The sequence below is a fragment of the Pleurodeles waltl genome, chromosome 8 (assembly GCF_031143425.1).
Source record: "Pleurodeles waltl isolate 20211129_DDA chromosome 8, aPleWal1.hap1.20221129, whole genome shotgun sequence".
Classification (NCBI taxonomy): domain Eukaryota; kingdom Metazoa; phylum Chordata; class Amphibia; order Caudata; family Salamandridae; genus Pleurodeles; species Pleurodeles waltl.
The window spans coordinates 1,519,656,143-1,519,676,042 of record NC_090447.1 but is presented as its reverse complement, the minus strand read 5'-3'; the positions used below and the strand labels follow the sequence as shown (position 1 = coordinate 1,519,676,042).

Sequence of the window (19,900 nt, the reverse complement as noted above, 5' to 3'; positions counted from 1 at the left end):
AGGCACATGACAAAGTGTGGACACAGGGTTTTCCGTCTTCCCTTGTGTTGTCTGAAATGTTTGTGTCTGTTAATGACCAGATTAGCCGTACATAATTTGAAATCTTTGGATGTATTGCGTTGAGCAGATAGGTGACGCAGGAGTCTAGGGCACCATCTCCTCTGCCTGAATGTGAAATGAATGGAAGCAATAAAGAGAGACTGCGACTGAGGACCAGGACCAATTCCTGCTCCAGTGACGGACCAGAAATCAGTAGATATATTGAGGCAAACTAGGAGGGGACAGGTGGGTCCAGAACACCATATCAAGTTTCTGTGACTGGCTGTGCGATCAGAGTGAGTATTGAGGTGACTGCGGAGGAGGAGACTGAGGTGTAGGCCTCATATTGAGCTCCAATGTCTGTGAAATTATTCTCTAATGTTTCCATTGATACAGAAGAAGAGTTCAAAATAGTGATGATCTCGGACGGCATCAAAGAAGAGGTTGAAGACTATCCGGTGACAGGTCTGGGCCCGGAGGAAGCTAAACACATTCCTGGAGGTGCAGGTAATTCATTTTGAAGTCTTATCTAAAAAGCACATGCATTGTCTCTTCCTGGCCTTTTGTTTTCTGTCAGTAGGCCTGGCCTAGAGCACCCCTCACCCCATTGATTGGCTGCATTGTCACTGTCATCTGCTTGCTTTTCAGTTGTTAGCTGCCTTAGGCTCCCTTCCTCTTTGGTGAATGAATGCACAACTTGTGTCAATCCAATGTTTGTGTTTGTGCATTTCTTTGGGTGCTGCTTTCAGCTGGTTCCCCCATTGTGTTTCTTCCTGCCTCGTCCGTGTTTCTTGCCCCCACACATTCACTTGCACTCCCTCCTTCCATTATTGCTTGCTGCTACTCACCCTTCCTCGTCTGTGTAATGACTTGCGCCTATCCACTCCCTCCGTACATAATTCTTGCCACCACCCACCCTTCCTCCCTTGTCTGTGTAATGACTCGCCCCATCCTCTCCGTCCTTGCATTATTGCTTGCTACCTCCCACCCATCCTCTTTTGTCTAGGTAATGACTTACCCCATCCCCTCCCTCCTTACGTTGTTGCTTGCCGCCTCCCACCCTTCTTCCCTTGTCTGTGTAATGACGTGCCCCTTCCCCTCCCTCCTTACGTTATTGCTTGCCGCCTCCCACCCTTCCTCTTTTGTTTGTGTAATGACTTGCCCCACCCCCTCCCTCCTTACGTTGTTGCTTGCCGCCTCCCACCCTTCCTCTTTTGTCTGTGTAATGACTTACCCCATCCCCTCCCTCCTTACGTTATTGCTTGCCGCCTCCCACCCTTCCTCTTTTGTTTGTGTAATGACTTGCCCCTTCCCCTCCCTCCTTACGTTATTGCTTGCCGCCTCCCACCCTTCCTCTTTTGTCTGTGTAATGACTTACCCCATCCCCTCCCTCCTTACGTTGTTGCTTGCCGCCTCCCACCCTTCTTCCCTTGTCTGTGTAATGACGTGCCCCTTCCCCTCCCTCCTTACGTTATTGCTTGCCGCCTCCCACCCTTCCTCTTTTGTTTGTGTAATGACTTGCCCCATCCCCTCCCTCCTTACGTTGTTGCTTTCCGCCTCCCACCCTTCCTCTTTTGTGTGTGTAATGACTTTGCCCCATCCCCTCCCTCCTTACGTTATTGCTTGCCGCCTCCCACCCTTCCTCTTTTGTTTGTGTAATGACTTGCCCCATCCCCTCCCTCCTTACGTTATTGCTTGCCGCCTCCCACCCTTCCTCTTTTGTTTGTGTAATGACTTGCCCCTTCCCCTCCCTCCTTACGTTATTGCTTGCCGCCTCCCACCCTTCCTCTTTTGTCTGTGTAATGACACCCCATCGCCTCCCTCCTTACGTTGTGGCTTGCCGCCTCCCACCCTTCTTCCCTTGTCTGTGTAATGACTTGCCCCATCCCCTCCCTCCTTACGATGTTGTTTGTGTTCTTGCTCAAGTTGTTGCTTGCACCCACCCTCCTGTTGTTGTCCATATTGTTGCTTGCCTTCGTCCTTCTCTCCACCACCCAATGTTGTCTGTGTGCCCCTGACTCACCCTCCCTCCAGTGATGCTCCACACCACCCTCCTCCCTCTCTCTGTCCACCACCCGCAATAATATTTTTTTAAAAGTGCTAACCACATCCTAATAGTTGTCTTTACTTTCAGCCACCCTGCACAAAAGCTGCACTGCTGCACAACACAACTAAAAAACAATGACAGAGTCAATAACTGTTTCGTAGGTGAAACCTATGGGCTTTTCCAATACTTGTTTTTCTCCTTGCAAACAGGGAATCAGCCAAAGAATTCAATGTGCGTCAGTTTGCATATTGAAGAGGCATTGCACCTAGTGCTTGCATAGCAGTAGAAGTCCTATCATTCCACACTCAAACTCGCATTAACCCAATGATCCTTCTCAACACAACAGCCGTACCCAGAGTTGAAGTAGGCCAGGCGCTATACCTTATCAGCCCCCTTACTGCTTCCTTTGTGGGGTGAATGGGAATAAACAAAACCCAAGACAGAAAACCATTTGGTCCAGCATAATGATCTACAGTGCACATCGCCATCAACATCAAAGGCGTTAGCATTGTCATCCCGCCACCACTCTTGTGGGTCCAGGTAGATCCATCTGGGATCCATTACCTCAGTGCAGCCATACCATGAGCCTGTCTCATACAACAAACAGCAGGCACCACAAAAGTCCCAGCTCAGCCATGTGCTGAAGATGCCTCTGCTTGAGCAGTATTGTCAGTGAAACTGTCAGTGCCACTATCGCCCACTGTTATTATTAAAAAGGGACCTGGATCAGCCGTGCTCGCAGACGTCCATGTTAGATAACTCACGGTGCTTCAGTGATTATCATACTAATCAGATGGGGTGGCTATTTGCCAAACAGGACATTTACAATTACCATTTTAAATATAGTAATACCCCCGCATTATCAGATAGCCTTAACCCTTCCTCGCAGACTTGGGTCTCACTGAATCACAAAAAAGAAGCAATGACAAAAGCCATCTCTTTGTATCTCGACGAACCCAAAATCCTAGTAGGTAGACCTGATTCAGACATTGGCCACCTAAGTAGTCATTGACTCCAAGTGGGGAACCTAAATCACCTGTAGATTGGGCAAAGGGAGAGATTGATTGCACCTCAAGAAGCTGCCCTTGCTCATCGGTTTTCCATGAACTTTCTTCCCAGAAATGTTGGCCACCCTTTTAATGATGTCGAACAGTTCAATAGCAGTAACTGTTCCAGACCTCAACAGGAGGTATAAAGAGCAGGCTTAGACACTGACACAAAGGGATACCCATGCAGCCAAATGGCTGAAGGTGGCAAAGGTACCCAAAACAATCATGAAGGTGATAAAGGTGTGTCATTAATTTTACTCGAGGAGCAATGTATGGGCCAGCTGGTGCTGAGCCCCCAGGTGATTCCTGTCTCTGTTTTTAAAAAACGAATAGGAAAAGACTTAAAAAGGTCTACAAAAAGTAAGTTATATATCCTGGGTTGGGAATAACCAATCAACTGTGACAAAAAACTTTCCAGTATTTAAAAACTATCCAAGGGGTCTGGTAGCCACTGCACCTTTCATTCTGCTTTTAGGGGTACTGATGCCATGATAGCCACGATTAAGAGGCCGGACACCAGAAAAAGCTGTCATAACCGCTGTAAAGCTGAAAGACTGTGGTTCTTGTGTGAAGTCAGCAAGAGCTTACAGCAGCAACACGAATGTCTGATTTTGCTGTCCCACTATCAGTAGTTGGGGTAGTACAGGACATATTGAATAGCGAGCTGTCATGTAACAGCAACCCATTATTCATGGGAAAACTCCTAACAGTACACGAACCACATAACAGCTGTTTACAAGAAAAGATAGGCTCAGTCACCTAGATCTAAATACCTCACTGTTTTTACTCTGCCATTTTAAGCTCAAATCCTTCCAAGTATTATCAGGCAAAAATATTCCATGTGTGGCATATTCTAATGAAAAAACTGGGAATTTCGAAAATTCATAACATTATTGGGCAGACTCATTTAACGTCTACTGCAGGTTCACTAATTTACGAAAACCCCAGTTTAACCTGAGCACTGATTTAGGGACCTTAGCGAACAACAAACATGTCCACCATGCAGTGGCATAACAATAGCCCCCACAGCCCCTGCAGTGTGTGGGGCTCGAGCTCCAAGGGGGCCCCTTTGACACTGTGGACTCAGTGGGCCCCTGGATGAAAGCTTCTGACAGGGTCCAGAGTTTGGGGGAGGCCCTCCATGTGTTTTGCAGGCCCCCCCCCCTCAAGTTTCATTGCGCCATTGCCCCCATGATTCATGTTCTGAAATAGTAAAGGAGAATGAGCTGAAGTTACATGACATCACTAATAGATTCATTTTTTTTATTTTTTTAAATTCAGAATATCTATCAAAAGGTAAGTGTGATATTGGGAACAAGGGCAATACCATTTTCCCATTAAAGGCTCATCCAGCTTAGTCCATTTAGAATTGAAGGACACAACTTCCGTCACATTTAAATCCCTACCCAATATGACATCAGGGAGTCTACGTCAACAGAAGTGATATGGATATACTTCTCAGCCACAGACCTGATATTTGAAAAACAAATTGTATTTAAAAACTAGGGTATTAGACTTTCTAGGATCCAGGATCTAGGATCTGCTTGCCAAATCAATAACCATCATATGAGTGGGAGGGTGACAGTATGGAGGCAGAGAGTATTCGTTGTAACAGTTTTGACACTCCCTGGGCCTCAGATAGGCTTAAACTAAATATTGCCTGTAGGACATGACTGGTAGTAGCTGTCCTCCATATTTTGTATCATATAGACCCCTTGGATTGAAACAGCAACATTGACTCAAAATACAAAGTTCACTCCTTACCCCTAGCCCAGTCTAGCCAGCGACAATGTGTAAGACTTCATCTGGGTTATTAAACATTTACTCAGGGAACATTAGTGCTGTGCAGAACATTTAAGAGCATATCTCTCCTTTGAATTGTCCTGTGACATCATATGCCTGCAGGAAAAATGGACTACACAAGAACTGCCCCTAAAAAGCTATTATGAATTTATTATTCCTGCATTTAAAAATCAAAAAGGTCATGTGTTTAGGGAGGGAAGGAGAGTATTTGATTTATGTTCCTACTCCTTAATTTGAAGTCCGTCAGCTTGACTTGGGTGTTTCATATATATACAGGTTATTACTTAAAAATCTATACTTGTCTATCAATAACAGCTTGTAAGACCTGTCAGCCCTTGGCATGGTTCCCCTGTCTTTTTGCTGCTGACCTCCTGTTATGATCCAGCGCTGAATTTCATTTTTGCTGGCTTTAGGACTCTGGGCACTTTACCACTGCTGACCAATGTCCTGCCTAAATTGTATTGGCGATTGATTTATCCATGATTGGCATATATGATTTACTAGTAAGTCTCTAGTAAAGTTCACTTGTGTGCAGAGAGCCTGTAAATCAAATGCTACTAGTGGGCCTGCAGCACTAATTGTGCCACCAACATAAGTAGCCCTGTAAACATGTTTCAGACCTGCCACTGCAGTGCCTGTGTGAGCAGTTGTAAACTGACATGTCGACCTGGCAAGTGCACCCACTTGCCAGGCCCAAACCTTCCCTTTTATTACATGTAAGTCGCCGCTAAAATAGGCCCAATGCAGCCCCATGGGCAGGGTGCAGTATCTTTAAAAGGTAGGACATGTACTGGTGTGTTTTACATATCCTGATAGTGAAATACTGCTAAATATGGTTTTCACTATTGCACGGTCTCACTCTTCTATAGGGTAACATGGGGATTGCCTTGAAATAGCTTTGAAGTGTAATTTCCCATTGAGAGCAGATAGAGATCTGGAGTTTGGGTTCTCTGAACTCACAATTTAAAAATTAATCTTTTGGTAAAGTTGGTTTTCAAATTGTGAATTTAAAAATGCCACTTTTAGAAAGTGGGCATTTTGTTGCTTAACCATTCTGTGCCTCTGCCTGTCTACTGAATACACGTCTGGGTCAGGATGACAGATGGGCTGTTTGTGTATTCACTCTAGACAGTCACACAAAGATTGCTGACGTGTGCCCTGCATATCCTGATGGCCCATTACCAGGCTGATGGGTCTTCCTGAGCTACAGTGGTGGTAGGAGCTGGCACTTGCACCTGAATAGGATTGTGCCTTTTCTCACACAAAGCAGTCTCCAACCCTCTGGAGTGTGCCTGGGGCAGGGCAGGGAAAGGCAGGGTCTTGTGCACTACAAAGACTTCTCTTTGAAGTTTGCCTACTTCAAAGACAGAAATGGATAGAAGTACTGCACCTCTGACACCACATAGTTGGAGTCCTTCTGGACTGAGCAAATTCTACCAGGAAGAAGAGCTGCATGCTGTAGGAGGGACTGCCACCCTGCCTGTTGCTTTGATGCGCTGACCTGATGCTTGCTGCTTCTGTCCTGGGAGTGAAAGGACTGGACTTGGCTTTCCACATCCTACTTCCAAAGGTTCTCCAAGGGCTTGGACTGAGCTTGCCTCCTGGTAAGAAGTCTCAGGGACATCAAAGACTTCATCTGCCAGTGCCTGGGCTCTTCTGCTGGGAGCCCTGACTTGCCAAGTTGTGCCAACTCCAGTCCTTGAGCCCTTGGAAGTGTAAGCTGGTAATGTGAAGGAGGAAATCCATGCATCAATGTGCCACAAGAATCTATGCAGCACCTGTCTCATGACTGAAGAATCAACGCAGCGCCTGTGCCAGCAGTGCAGAATTGACCCAGCTTCTGTTTCACCGCGGTCCCATCTCCACAGTGTGTCTGGATTTTCCACACATCGTCCCTGGGCGTCAACCTTTCATCGACCCAGTACCGCAGCAAGGATTCCGAAGCCGCACATCAGGTAATCGACGCATCACCTTTCCTGCGAGGAAAGAATAAACGCATCACCTCCCTTGCCAGTAGGGAACTGATGCATTGTCTCACCAGTGAGAAAATAATTGATGCATCACCTCCCCTGCGCAGTAAGGAACCAACGCATTGCTTTGCTTTTCCGGCACCTCATCTCCCCTGTGGCCTGCATCGTCTTTGTTTTTGACGCATCCCAGGTACTTTGTGCTAAAGAGATACATCCATTGATTTTTATGGATTAAGACATGCCTAAACTTTTTTTTTAAAGTGATATCTTGACTTGGGTATGCTGGATTTTTGTTGTTTTGGTCTTGTTTTACTTCGATAAATATTGGCTATTTGTCTAAACTGGTGTGGAGTCCTTTTGTGGTGTTTTCACTGTGTTAATGTGGGTGTGTACAAATACGTTGCACATTGCCTCTGAGATAAGCCTAACTGTTTGAGACGAACTACCAAGGGGGTGAGCAGGGGTTGTCTTAGCTGCATTACTCCCTTACCCTGACTAGAGTGAGGGTCCCTACTTAGATAGGATGCAAACCACTAGAGACCCCATTTCTAACAGATCTATTGGTTATTTACTGTTTACATTAATCTAGCAAAAGATGGTATTGTAAACAAGTTGCTCAATATTTTAGACAAACTGAAAGTTAATTAGTTCAAATCCTACATCATTATAACGGGGAGTTCTAGTTTAAATCTCTTGTGAGATGAGGAGAAGAATAGAGTGGCCTTAACAGCATGACGTCAGCTGGTGAATCCCTACTACTAAGCTGTACCAATGGCGGAGAAAATGGGTGACCCGTTAGCAAGTTACCTTAAAAGCAGACTACAGATCAAGGGCCATTGAGGCTCTTAAAACAGTGTTTGGTACTGCATTGAATTATCTGAAAAGCAGACTACAGACCTATCTCCCAATCTGGCTTTTATTGTCCTGCAGTGACAATCTCTAGATTAGATCTGCCTGCTCAGACATTACCTGGCATCTTTAAAATGTATCTCTTTTGCGACAAGACTGTAGGAAAGTGGTTCTTTTGACATTGCTACCCCCCACTTTTTGACTGGTATCTGATGTGATTTGGACTGAAATTTCACTGGATACCGGCTAACCAGGTCCCCAGTGCCAGGTCTCTTTCCCGAAACTGCAAAGTTCCCCAATTGGCAAAACCTTTATCATTCTCTGTAAGTGCCAAGTAAATGGTACTCTTGGTACCTAGGGCCTGGGATCCTATAGAGGGTTCCTAAGAGCCTACAGCACGAGCTGTGCCTCCCTAAGCGACCCCTCACCAAGCACATGACAGGCTGCCTTTGCAAGCTGCATGCCTTGGTGCAGAGAAAAGTGAAAACACAACATGGCACACAGCCCGTGTGTCATGTCTTCTAATACTGCATGCAATATATGTGAGTCACCCCTTTAGCAGGCCTTATAACCCTAAGGCAGGGTGCATTATTTTACATGTGAAAGCATATCTGCACAAGCATAAATACCCCTGCTATGGCTTTGTCAATTCTCAGACATTGTAAGTGACCACGGAAGCTATTTTGAAATACACGTGCTGGACACGGGGCAATATGAGTTCCCCAGCAACATGATGGCTTGACTGAAGATAGGGATGTTTGATATCAAACATCTCGTTTTGGTGAACCCACACTCATGCCAGTGTTGGATTTACCAATACATGCACCCAGAGGGCACCTTAGAGGAGCTCCCTGCACCCCTACCAGCCTCTGGTGTGCTCACAGACTGGTTTCTATCAGCCTGCCACCTGAGACACTGTTCTGGACCCCTAAGGTGAGAGCCTTCTGCTCTCAGGCAGTCCAGAACAAAAGCCTGTCCATGAAGAGGGTGTAACTTCCCATCTCACAGGAGGACCTCCTGGTTAACTTTCGAAGGCGGCAAGTCTCAAAGGGCTGCCACCTTTGAATTGGAATCTGGCTCCTCTCACAGGAGAGGAAGCCACCCCCTCATCCAGAGGCCATTTGGCACCTGGACAGGCAGTCAGTTAGGCATGCCAGCTCCAGGCTAGTACTACCCCTAAGGTGGGCTACTGCGAGGGCCACACAACATTTTAGAAGTAGCCATCTTTGTGATGGCATACTTAGGAATTTTGTTAGGGATAGGGTTATGCCCACTTCCCACAGGAAGTGGTCATATAGGGGCCGTAGTGACCCCAACAGTCTGGCTACTACCCTGTACACCCCTAAAGTCAGTATTTAGCAGAGCCCTTGGCATCAGAGAAGCAGACACCTCCTGACCTGAAGAAGAATGACACTCCAGAGATGCAAAAGTCAAGAACTGAAGATCCGTGATGGGCTCGGCACCAACCCTGCCAGTCTGTCTGTGGACTTCGACAAATGTGAGAAAGACTCCTCGTCCTCCAGCTGCTGAAACTTCCAAAAAGCTGATAAGACTGCCTGCCTTTACTCCAGCACAAGGAACTCCTGTGGAGTTGCGGAGCTCCTACCCGGCATCCATGCAGGCATCCAAGAACTGCTGGAGAGGTCTCTGGACCCCCAAATCCGCCGCCGGTCAACACCACTGCACCCAAGCCCCCAAACTTGCATTGAAGTGGACCAACGGTGCCAACCTGATCCTCAGCCACTCCAGAAAGTAAGTCCACGTGGATTTCCCCACTGTGACCCTCACACTGATGCCTGTAGCCTCTTTGTGCAGGCCCCCCTTAATGGCTGCCAGTAATCATGAAGGTCCTCTGCACCCGGATGCCCCAGATCGAGGGGAAGAGGACCACCGGTGTCTCTGCGTCCCTCCGGCTCCTATGACTTAAACCCACTTGTTGGTACACCCGGACAGGTTCCCCAGTCCTCATCTGCAGCCTGTTCTGTGGGCCCTCCTCCACTGCGACCTCCACTGGTGATGGACACGATCTCCATAGGAATGCTTTGGGCACCTGACGCTGTTTTGCACTCTGCACCCTTCCGCCTCCATGCCACTGAGGCTGTACTGTAGGTGCTGCCATTGGACCTTGCCATTAGTCACCTTAACCCCAGGAGATTGGTCTTATAAGTCGCTGTGCTCTACCTGCTTGTTGAACTTGTTTTTCGTCCAATAGGATAACCTTGCAGAACTCAGAAATTGCACTGTCCATTTTTTAAAGTGAAAAGAATTCCTATTTAAAAACTTTCTTACCTAAACGATTTTTCTCAAATGCCTAAACAGATATAAAGATACTTGCTATTTTATAAATTGGTGTGGATCGCCTTCTTGAGGCGTGTGTCTCATTTATTGACTAATTTGTGTATTTGCAGGTGTCTTGCCTCCTCTGTATTAAGCCTAAGGCTGCTCAACTGCACTACCCCTAAATAGCAAGCCTTGTCCACTCACTGGGAAACCCCTTACGCGTTATTCACATGCCACATAAAGGACCAGCTTCCTACAGTGACCATGCGTCTAAGGGAGAGATTAAAACTCAAATAAAATATGATTTTATTTGAAGTAGCTGTTATTGTCCTCGTCCGGCCACTCAGCATGGATTTTTGTGCGTGGGTGGTGCGTGCATCACATTGGAGCTTGAAAAAGCAAATAAATACCATGATCAATCTAATATAGGCTTTACATTTTTTTCTTTGTTTTTCAGATTCTCTTTTCTCATTCAGTACTTGTTCTTTTATATCATTCTTTTATTGTATGTGTTATTTTTATTTTATTTTTCCTTCAATTTAATAAGGACTCTTTTCGGACAGTCAGTAACCCTACAATGAAAATCTAGCTGAGCCCAACCAAAAAAAGAAAACATCAGGCAGAGCACAAATATCACGTTAACTGCAATGAGGAAGACAGGTTGATGTGTGTCCTGCATTCACTCCACTACTGCACATTGGTTAGACATGGTAGCACATCATGCACACAACACAACAAGGTCCTCAAAACAGTTATTCATGGATTTTGGATCTCCTCGGACCCATTGAAGAACTGTGACAAATGTTCCTACATTGGGTGGAAATTATCTCTACTCTGTACAGGGATATATGAACACAACTCCACCACAGGTGCCTGTCGATGTCTCCGCAAGCAGGCACATAGTGCAGGCTGATTGAGCTTATAAGAAGGAGGAAACAGGGTAATAGCAAGCTGTAGACATAAGGATGGATGAAGATGCTGAATCAGTACAGAGGTAATGTGATGCCTTGCCCGCATGTAAAGACCATGTACTGCATTACTCTCCACAGAATTGAATCTAGGACCTCATGGGTGTGGAATTGTTCTAAAAATATATATCCACTTACCCAAGGGAAACAATGCTTCAGAAATCTACTTGTCCTGTAAAGAAATTCATTTCTCCCTTTTGACACCATGCAGTGAGGTGATACATTAAGTCATCATATGAATGGTGCCTTAGCAATCTCTAATTATGTTCATATTCTGTTAGGGATCAATTGTAGCAAGGCTCGGATTTTCCCTTATTTCTGCACATCTGTGGCCAGAGACTGAAGTAGGTGGAAAGCTGCAATGATGGTTGTGGGATGCCTTACGGGTCTGTGCACACCCACTAACGTGCATGTTAAAGGGTATTCACCCCCTCCTCTCTGATCTCTTCCCACACTGGAAAAGGTTGGATGTTTACTCCTGAATGGGGAAGGGGGAGAGGGTGAAAAACAAGAGTGAATCTTCAGTATCAGCAGGTTTTTGCATACACAAATACAACATATCATAACCTGTGTATTTGTGAAGTGCTTGTTTACCATAGGGTTTTGTTACACTTGAACAGATATTTATAGTTGGTTACCCAGCTCAGTGGTATTCAGTTTATCAGTCTCGGAAGGATGAAAGGTTGAATGAATTTGACAGAATGTAAACTTGTCACCATGTTTACTTTCTCATTCAAAAATGGAATTCACAAATATTTCCCTGAATGCGGCTTCCAGACATATTTTGGTAAACTTCTGCAAAAAGTCTTAAATCTGCATCAATGTCAGGACATGTATCTGTGGGTGATCTTTTGTGTCTTACTTTAGGAATTGGGCTTCTAACCTACTTTCATGTTGCCCATTATGGTTTTACACTGATTCTCACTCAGTTGCTTTTTAAATATTGGCATGCAGCCAACACATTTACTAAAACACGACTCTGAGAAAGTTGGGTAACAGTTCAGCAAACACTTTTTTCAAGTTGCAACTTTTTTGTGTAGGTTTTATTTTCAAATCAAATGAAGCCACCAATGTTGCTTTCAGGCTTCTGCCTATAATCAGGGTGAATTCTGTGACCATTGTAAGTATCCTCATACTGTTAAATATTGCAAACTTATATATGTTTTCGTACTGGAACCACTGTCCGTAATAGAAGCTGAGCGTACAGTGCCAGCCCTACTAGGAAAGACTTTGGAGTTTGAACCATTTACTCATATAAACACAAATGTACCATTGGTGTGAGAAAATTATTTTTCAGAGCGGTACTGTCAACTGGAAGCCAATGGGTTTGTGCTGCAGGGCCTTGGGACTACTTCTCCTTTCGACAAAGGAAACATGAAAACATACTGCCCTTGACCCGAAACAATATGTCTTCGGCGTCAGATGATAGGAATTCCACGTCTCTGGACTGTGATGCCTCAGAGTTTCACAGGATAATAGATTCAGGTGAGGGTGTATGTTACGTACATTGAGTGGGATCTAAGGAGCGTTCACGACTGCGTTTCAGTTCCCTGCAGATGATACCTGATAGAACGGTGACACAGGATTCTGGCAAAATAACCCCAGAACCCTTTTCAGAATTTTCCCTATACGGGCTAGTCATTCTCATGCCTGGTTTTGTGGAACAAGGAGATCTGGTCTACAATAAAACTGGGGTGATCCTTGTGAACAGAAGATACCTACTGGCCTACTTTTAATGATGGTACAGCCGGGCGGGAATCTCCTAACAAGAAACGGAGATGTCTCATAGAGAGTTGGTTGCATTGCGGGTACCGCTAGATTTCTTACTGCTTACCATTGATGTCCTTCCCAACACTTTGGTATAAATCACTGCAGTGACTGTTTTGTACCCATCACTGGATTTTCTGGTATTCTCCTCCTGTGGGTCTGAGCGATAGCACGCACTATTGGAGGATTATCTAACATTTCTTTATCAAGGGAAATTGACTGCAATATGACTTTTCACTGCTAACATGTAACACTGACATTGGTTTTTAATACCTTTCTATATAATTTTTTCAATTTTCTTTTCAGTCGCAGCCAGCCAATCCGAGATCCGAAACATGAGCGAGAAGGAACCAAATTCATGCTCACTAAAGAAACATCGAAGCGGCCACAAGATTGAGAGGCACTTCATCTGCACAGAGTGTGATAAAAAGTTTGACACACAAGCACTTTTTGTGGCCCATCAAGAAATCCACCCACAGCTGAGATCTTTTTCCTGCACCAACTGTGATGAGATCTTTTCTGAAATGCCAAGTCTTTTGAGGCACCAGAAGTTACATACAGATGCGAAGCCCTTCCAGTGCAGTGTGTGTAAGAAGAGCTTCACTCGAAAGCAGGAACTTTTAACTCACCAAAGACTCCACACAGGGGAGAGGCCCTATCACTGCACTGTGTGTGAGAAGCGCTTTAATGTAAAGCAGAATCTTCTGACACACCAAAGAAGACATACTGGAGTGAGGCCCTTTCCCTGCACACAGTGCGAGAAGAGCTACATTGTAAAGCAAACTCTTCTCAAGCACCAAAGAAAGCACACAGGAGAAAGGCCATATCAATGCACAAAATGTTGGAAAACCTTTGCTCAGATGTCACATCTTTTAGAACATCACAGAATACACACAGGAGAGAGGCCGTATCACTGCACGGACTGCGACAAAAGCTTTACTAAAAAGTCAAATCTGCAAACTCACCAAAGAACCCACACAGGAGAGAGACCCTTTCAGTGCAGTCTGTGTGAGAAGAGTTTCACTCAAAAGTCAGATCTTCGAAAGCACCTAAGGACACACTCCGGAGAGAAACCCTATCTATGCACTGAATGTGCCAAGACCTTCACTCAAAGGTCAAGTCTTCAGAAGCACCATTTAATACATACTAGAGCCATAGTCACTTAAGTGACAATTGTTCATTGCACTGAGTATGAGAAGTGCTTCACTCACATATCTTCAAGAGCATCATCTTCAAATGCATCGTTTAATGCATAGAAGAATGATCCACACTGACGTGGGGACTTTTCAGTCAGTGTGAAAATGATTTCAGTCACAAGACGCCCCTTCTCTGGCACCAGAGAAATCACAGAGAGACTTGTCTATTACACCAACTAACCCAAAAAGGTGAATTCATAAAAAACTCATATGTACAATTTCAGTACCATGATAGCAGTAGTTGGAACTTTCTGTATTGCTAAAGCAGGATCTACTCTTTTCCGCACAGAGCAGATGCACACCAGCTACATAGGTGTAAAGGCTCGACAATACCCGGTTCAAAAAGTGATCCCTAACAAAATGTATGTTTTGTAAGATTAAATAATATAGAGACTACTGCAAAAACAACCTCCAGACTTAGAGTGGATTGATTATGAAAACCAGCGGTCACCATCCCAAATTCCAAATCTTAAATGTGTCAAATAAATATATCATATTGTAACCTGATTCATGTAGATTTGAATAAAAACACTTGCAACTTAACTTAAACTGACACTACAAAACAAATTATAATCCAATATATGAATTTCAAGCAAGGAATATTCGGAGAAAATGTTGTCTCGTTGCTCCTTATCTATTTAGTGTGGTCCCCACTCAAGAACCTCCTGAATGATACTGGATTGTATTCGAGTAACAGAGACTTTTCAGTGCAAGTTTTTAAGACTACTTCCGCCACTTTGACAGGTCTCATCCATGGCCTGATGACAGAACCCAGTATTCTTGACAGCTTCCAATGGCTGGTATAAGTTGGAACATGCATATGTTTTCATTTATGTGAAAGTGTTATAGGTTTCATGTAATAACTGTGTGTGTCACTGCTTCTTGAATACAGATGTCATGGAAAGTCCTGGAAGAGGAACCCAACTGCAGACATCCAGGTCTACTTCATTACAAATTTGCAGTGGTAAATACAAAGGAAGCAAATCAATTTGCAGAATTTTGCCGTGACGAATAATGCTCTTTGCTCCTTTCCATGTTCCGTAAAGACAGCGACTATCTCATCAAGATTATGAAAGCATTTTTAAAGAAACATGAATCATCTAGTCCTTACAGGTTCCATGGAGCAGAAATTAAGTTTCTTACAAAGAAAACCTAGCCAGTGAACACTCTAGTTAATAAAGCTGATCAACCTGTTTAAGGTTCCTAGTCTGAATCGCGCGGTGAACCCCTTGAGCAGGGCGGGACAAACAGAGCCGCCCAACGGTCTTGAATTTCTTCTGGTTTTATTATGTTTTGTACTCTTTAGTTGGGTTTGTGTACATAGGAAGATGAGCCTGTCTCCAAGTTCTGCCTTGTGCTTATTGCTTTCCATGGTTCCTCAAGGACAGGTGAGTACTTAGAACTGTTTTTAATGTCTGAAGCCCGTTAGTATTTGCTTTTACCAGGTGCTGGGGTATGGGGTGGGGGGGGGGGGGGTATGGGTACTGACTTGGCTGAATAAAAGCCCTAATAAATTTATGAAATAAACACAGCAAACTGGTTTTGTCCAATATTTTCTGCTTCTACAATACAAAATAGAACCAATCTATTTTGCCTGAAATTTAGACCTATTTTACATATTTCAAAAGTAAAAAAAAAAATCCTGTTATATTTTGAAATTGTGGAACTCTCTTTCATATTCTGATCTAAAACTTTAGTTTGGAGTGAATCCGTTTTACTCTGCTTCCTATTACACAACTAACAAAAATACTTACTGTGATTTAGCTCCATGTTCTTGCATAAAACTGTGGGGTGGCCACAAAGTGAACATGGTTAACACTGAACGTAATAGAACTGTTAGTGTAAGGTATGAGCTCTGCTCAGGCTGGAGGCCTACATGATGCAAATGTGACAGGTTCTCATTGTTACATGTGTGGGTCACTTATTGACATTGTACAACCAGAGGGGCTCGCGGTGGGAGGACCATGCTCTCCTGGTCCTAAAGTCGCACCATTCCGTGCCCACACGATGGCAAGGCAAGTGTTTTTATTTATGTTCCGAATATAAATGAGTGAGTTGGTCTTTTGCCTCTCCCGGGCAGGGGATTTGCTAAGGAATGTTCCTTCATGGTCATGCGGCAGGGTTTCATGCGTCAGGTTCGATTGCCATAAGGGCATGTGGTGCCGGGTTGGCGCTACTAAGATTGAGCTGAGCACGAGTGACAACTTGTGGACTAGGGTAGTGCCACCTGTCTCTTCCTGGGTTGTGGAATTTGCGCTGCCACTCCAAATACACGTCTCGTGTATCGACACAACGTATCAAGTGAATGATTATTACGTCATGACATGGAACATTAAGGGAATTGACGCACCCTGCTGAAGTGTCACAGGATATACACTTACCCAAAATGAAGGACAGACACAGTTTCTGCTAGAGTCATTTACCATAAAGCACGTGCGAGTGGAACAAAAATTTTAAATGTCAGTTGTTTCCGTTGAGAAGGTCGCTGGACCTTCTGATGGAGAGGGCCAGTATGTAAGCATAGAGAGTTGTTTGGAAGGGGAACCATTAACATTGGTCTTTTTAGGTAGTTCAGATTTGCTACAGATTACATTTGTGGTCAGTTTGGCCAAATACGTATCCCAGTTGATCCACAGATAAATGCTATGGGTTGGAGACTGGAGAGTAGATGTTGACTTAGATTTCACCATCCATTGGTTGGAACAACATGCAGCGAGTTCGTAAAGGTGTTCGTGGATTGGATAGGATGCCGGGGACTCACTGAAGTGTGGTATGTGACCTCTCCTCAGGGAACAAAATACTTGTTTTATTTCTCAGTTTACCACCTGCACATGCAATTGGATGCCTTCTTGTACAGAGCACAAAGGGTTGAGTTTGTACAGATGATGAGTATTTATGCAGAGCACTTTCTTATCCTAACCCCCTATTAATACTGTGTGTCCAGTAATTCTGGGAAAGGAGAAATGATGGAAATTCCTGTAAATTCCTTGTAGTTTTACCTAGAGGGTTTCTCACATAATGGTTTGCTCCTTTCAGCAGTGGCAATTTCCATGTGAAAAACCTAAACAGACCATTCCAGTGGGCTCTGTAACTCAAGGTACCAGTCCCATTGGAATTTAAGGGCCTGGTACCTGGAAATGTACCAATGTGAAAAGATTTGAGGAATTACTTAAAATCCTGTCTGGAAACTTACCCTAAACTGGTATTACTACAAATAAAAATATGCTGTTAACATCAATAGCAATACACTCTTTTTATTTGAAAGAACCCACAAATCGAACAATCTAAGTGGCCATTTTCACCCCATACATGACCCCATTAAAAAAACACTAGTAAACACAAGAACATTTTGAACAGGTTGACTTAATTATGAAAAACCACTATTTGCAACCAAAAGAGGAAGACGTTTGGAAGATGGGCTGTTCCACATATGATTACAGACATTGACACATGGTGCCTGACAAACAGCTCTTTGGGCCATACAACCTGTGATGGACACTATCCAGGTGGTGAGAGCAGTGAGTGCAGATTTATTTTCTGCAAACATCACTGTCTTGGCTATAGCAATGCCCTGGGAATTGAGAAAACCTACAAACTACAATTGCAACTATATTATCTCATCATGTGCTCATGTGTACCATGCTACATTGGTCATGACAACAAAGAACGCAGGAATACGCTTAGGTAAACAGCGAGCAACGTTGATGTAAATGCTCGATCATAAAAATGTCAGCACAAGAACATGGTGAAGGCGGCCTACAAAGGAGAGTCGTGAAAAGCTTACATGTAGACATTGATCAAAGATAGGCCACCCCACATATTAGCACCTAAAGAACCGCGCTGGGTCTACAATTAAAAGCTGATTTGTGTGGCAGAAACGTGGATACACCCTGTGCATGCAATGTAGTGTTATAATTTTTTTACCTTCACACATTCAGAGTAAGAATAGATAGTGATGCACATTTGTCACTTTGTACCTCATCTGTTTTTTTAAAAAACTGAAGCAGCTGATAAACTTTATGATAAATTAAATGATTACTATGCACTGCCTGAGACGCAGACTCTATTTGTGTTTATTATATATTTATTTAGTTTTCTATAGCGCAGACTTGGCCCAGTGGTGTTAAAACACTGTGCCAACAGTCTAACATTAAAACATGAGTAGAGAATAAACTAGACAAATTGAAAGTAAAAATGGAAGTAAAATGCAGAGTCAGAACAGAACAGAACAAACAGAGGCCTAAACCAAATCCTTAGCAACCTCTTAGATGCAATTGAATTGTTGGCGGAACATGAGGACTTTGAGTTCCTTTTTAGGTCTCGCCTAATACAGAGCATATGCTTTTGCTTGCGTGCAAGATCTTTTATTACTTAATTAGAGTGTGCCAATTACTTACCAATGGTTGGATTCATCGTCACTTGTATTTGCTGGCTGCTGATTGGTCAACGCATGTCTGTTTGACTTTCTCTTCATTTGATTCTCCCATCCGTGGAGCACGGACCAAGTACTAATTGCTTGTTTTCTTTGAGTAGTGCCCTTCCACTGTTGCTCGTATTGAGACTGAGGTACTTTTATTTCTTCTTCCCGTGCCCCCCCCCCCCCACCACATTGTTGCTTGCCCATCTTGATGCCTCCCCCTCTTGTGTTGTTGCTTGCCCATTTTTCCTTCCATCGTTCAGGTTACTTCCCCAGCACCCCTCCCAATGTTGTTGCTTGCCCCATGACACCAACCACAACCCTCCACCTTCTTCCCACCCTTTAATGGGTGCCTCGACCCATCTGCCCCCTTGCCACAAATAGCTTTATCAATGTGTTTTTAGCCATGTTATACAGCATCACACCTTCTGTGCAGCATAGTAAAAAAATGTAAAAAGCAAACAGATGAGTCTAGCATTGACTGCATCAGAACGTGTTTTTTTTTTTTTTTTTTTACATTCAGCCTAAAAAACATTGACAAAGGCAATAGATCTTGCATAGGCATGACCTGTTGGCTTTGCCAGTGCTTATAGGAAGTTAAAAGGTATGAGGTAGTGTGGAACTCTAGAGGAAGTGAGTTCCAGATATTTGTAGCACTACCACAGAGTGAGTGCTTCAAAGACAATTCTTTTTAGGTTGAGCGCGCAAGTGCTTTGACCGGTCTTTGTCCTGTTGTAAGTATTGTGGGCTTTTAACCACACCCATCTCACGCCCATCGCTTTCATTCGTTCCTGGGCTTGCCTACAAAAAATCACTTGATGTCATTGGTAAATGCTTTACGTTTGTCCCACCTTGAGGCTGTTTTTGTCACGCCTTGCAGACTGCCCCGTTACAAGGATTATTGCACGATTGCCGATATACTTCAGTGTGGGCAAACTGTTTTTTTCTTTTGTCTCTCCCCTTCGTGCTGCATGGCAGCCATGGTGCTATCAGCACAAACAGGCACAACAGCGTTAACTCGGTTGGCAGTATTGTATTGTAGCACTGGTCACATTGTTCACAGTTACCTAATCAGAGTCATTTCTTGTGGCTCTCCCCTTAAAACACCTAAAATTGGTAAATGCTTTACAGAAAGCAGAAATCCCGAAAGAAAAAGTAGTTCTCCCAACACAGTGGGAGAGCCGATACTACAATAGTCACTGCACTCGGGAAAGTCACCCCACAATTCTTTGCAGGGCATTACTTTTACAAAACATTTTTGCTCATAACTCAGCCTGCGATGGTCCTAGGACTATGGGACCACCTTCAAAGCGCTCTTTCCGTCCACATCATCTCAGGGTCCCCCCATTAGGTTAGTAGGGACCCCAAAATAATAACCCCTTCCACCATTCAGTGTGTTTTAAGCTTTCTCATGTCTAGAACATTTATTTTACAGCTGGGAGAAGCTTTGATTTAAATACTTTGTTTGTAATATCATTGCAGTAGTCCTGCTAGCCCTAAAAACGCTCTCTAGGG

At 44.1% G+C, this 19,900-nt stretch overlaps 1 protein-coding gene across 1 annotated transcript in view; it reads left to right on the top strand.

Moving 5' to 3' along the window:
* LOC138249617 (zinc finger protein 585A-like) overlaps nt 1-19,900 on the top strand; it is a 168,986-nt gene that overhangs the window by 53,536 nt on the left and 95,550 nt on the right. The window contains exons 7-9 of the mRNA XM_069203565.1: nt 436-546; nt 13,079-13,935; nt 15,293-15,356. Of these exons, the coding sequence (XP_069059666.1) occupies nt 436-546; nt 13,079-13,935; nt 15,293-15,356 (1,032 nt within the window). The remainder of the gene's footprint in view (nt 1-435; nt 547-13,078; nt 13,936-15,292; nt 15,357-19,900) is intronic.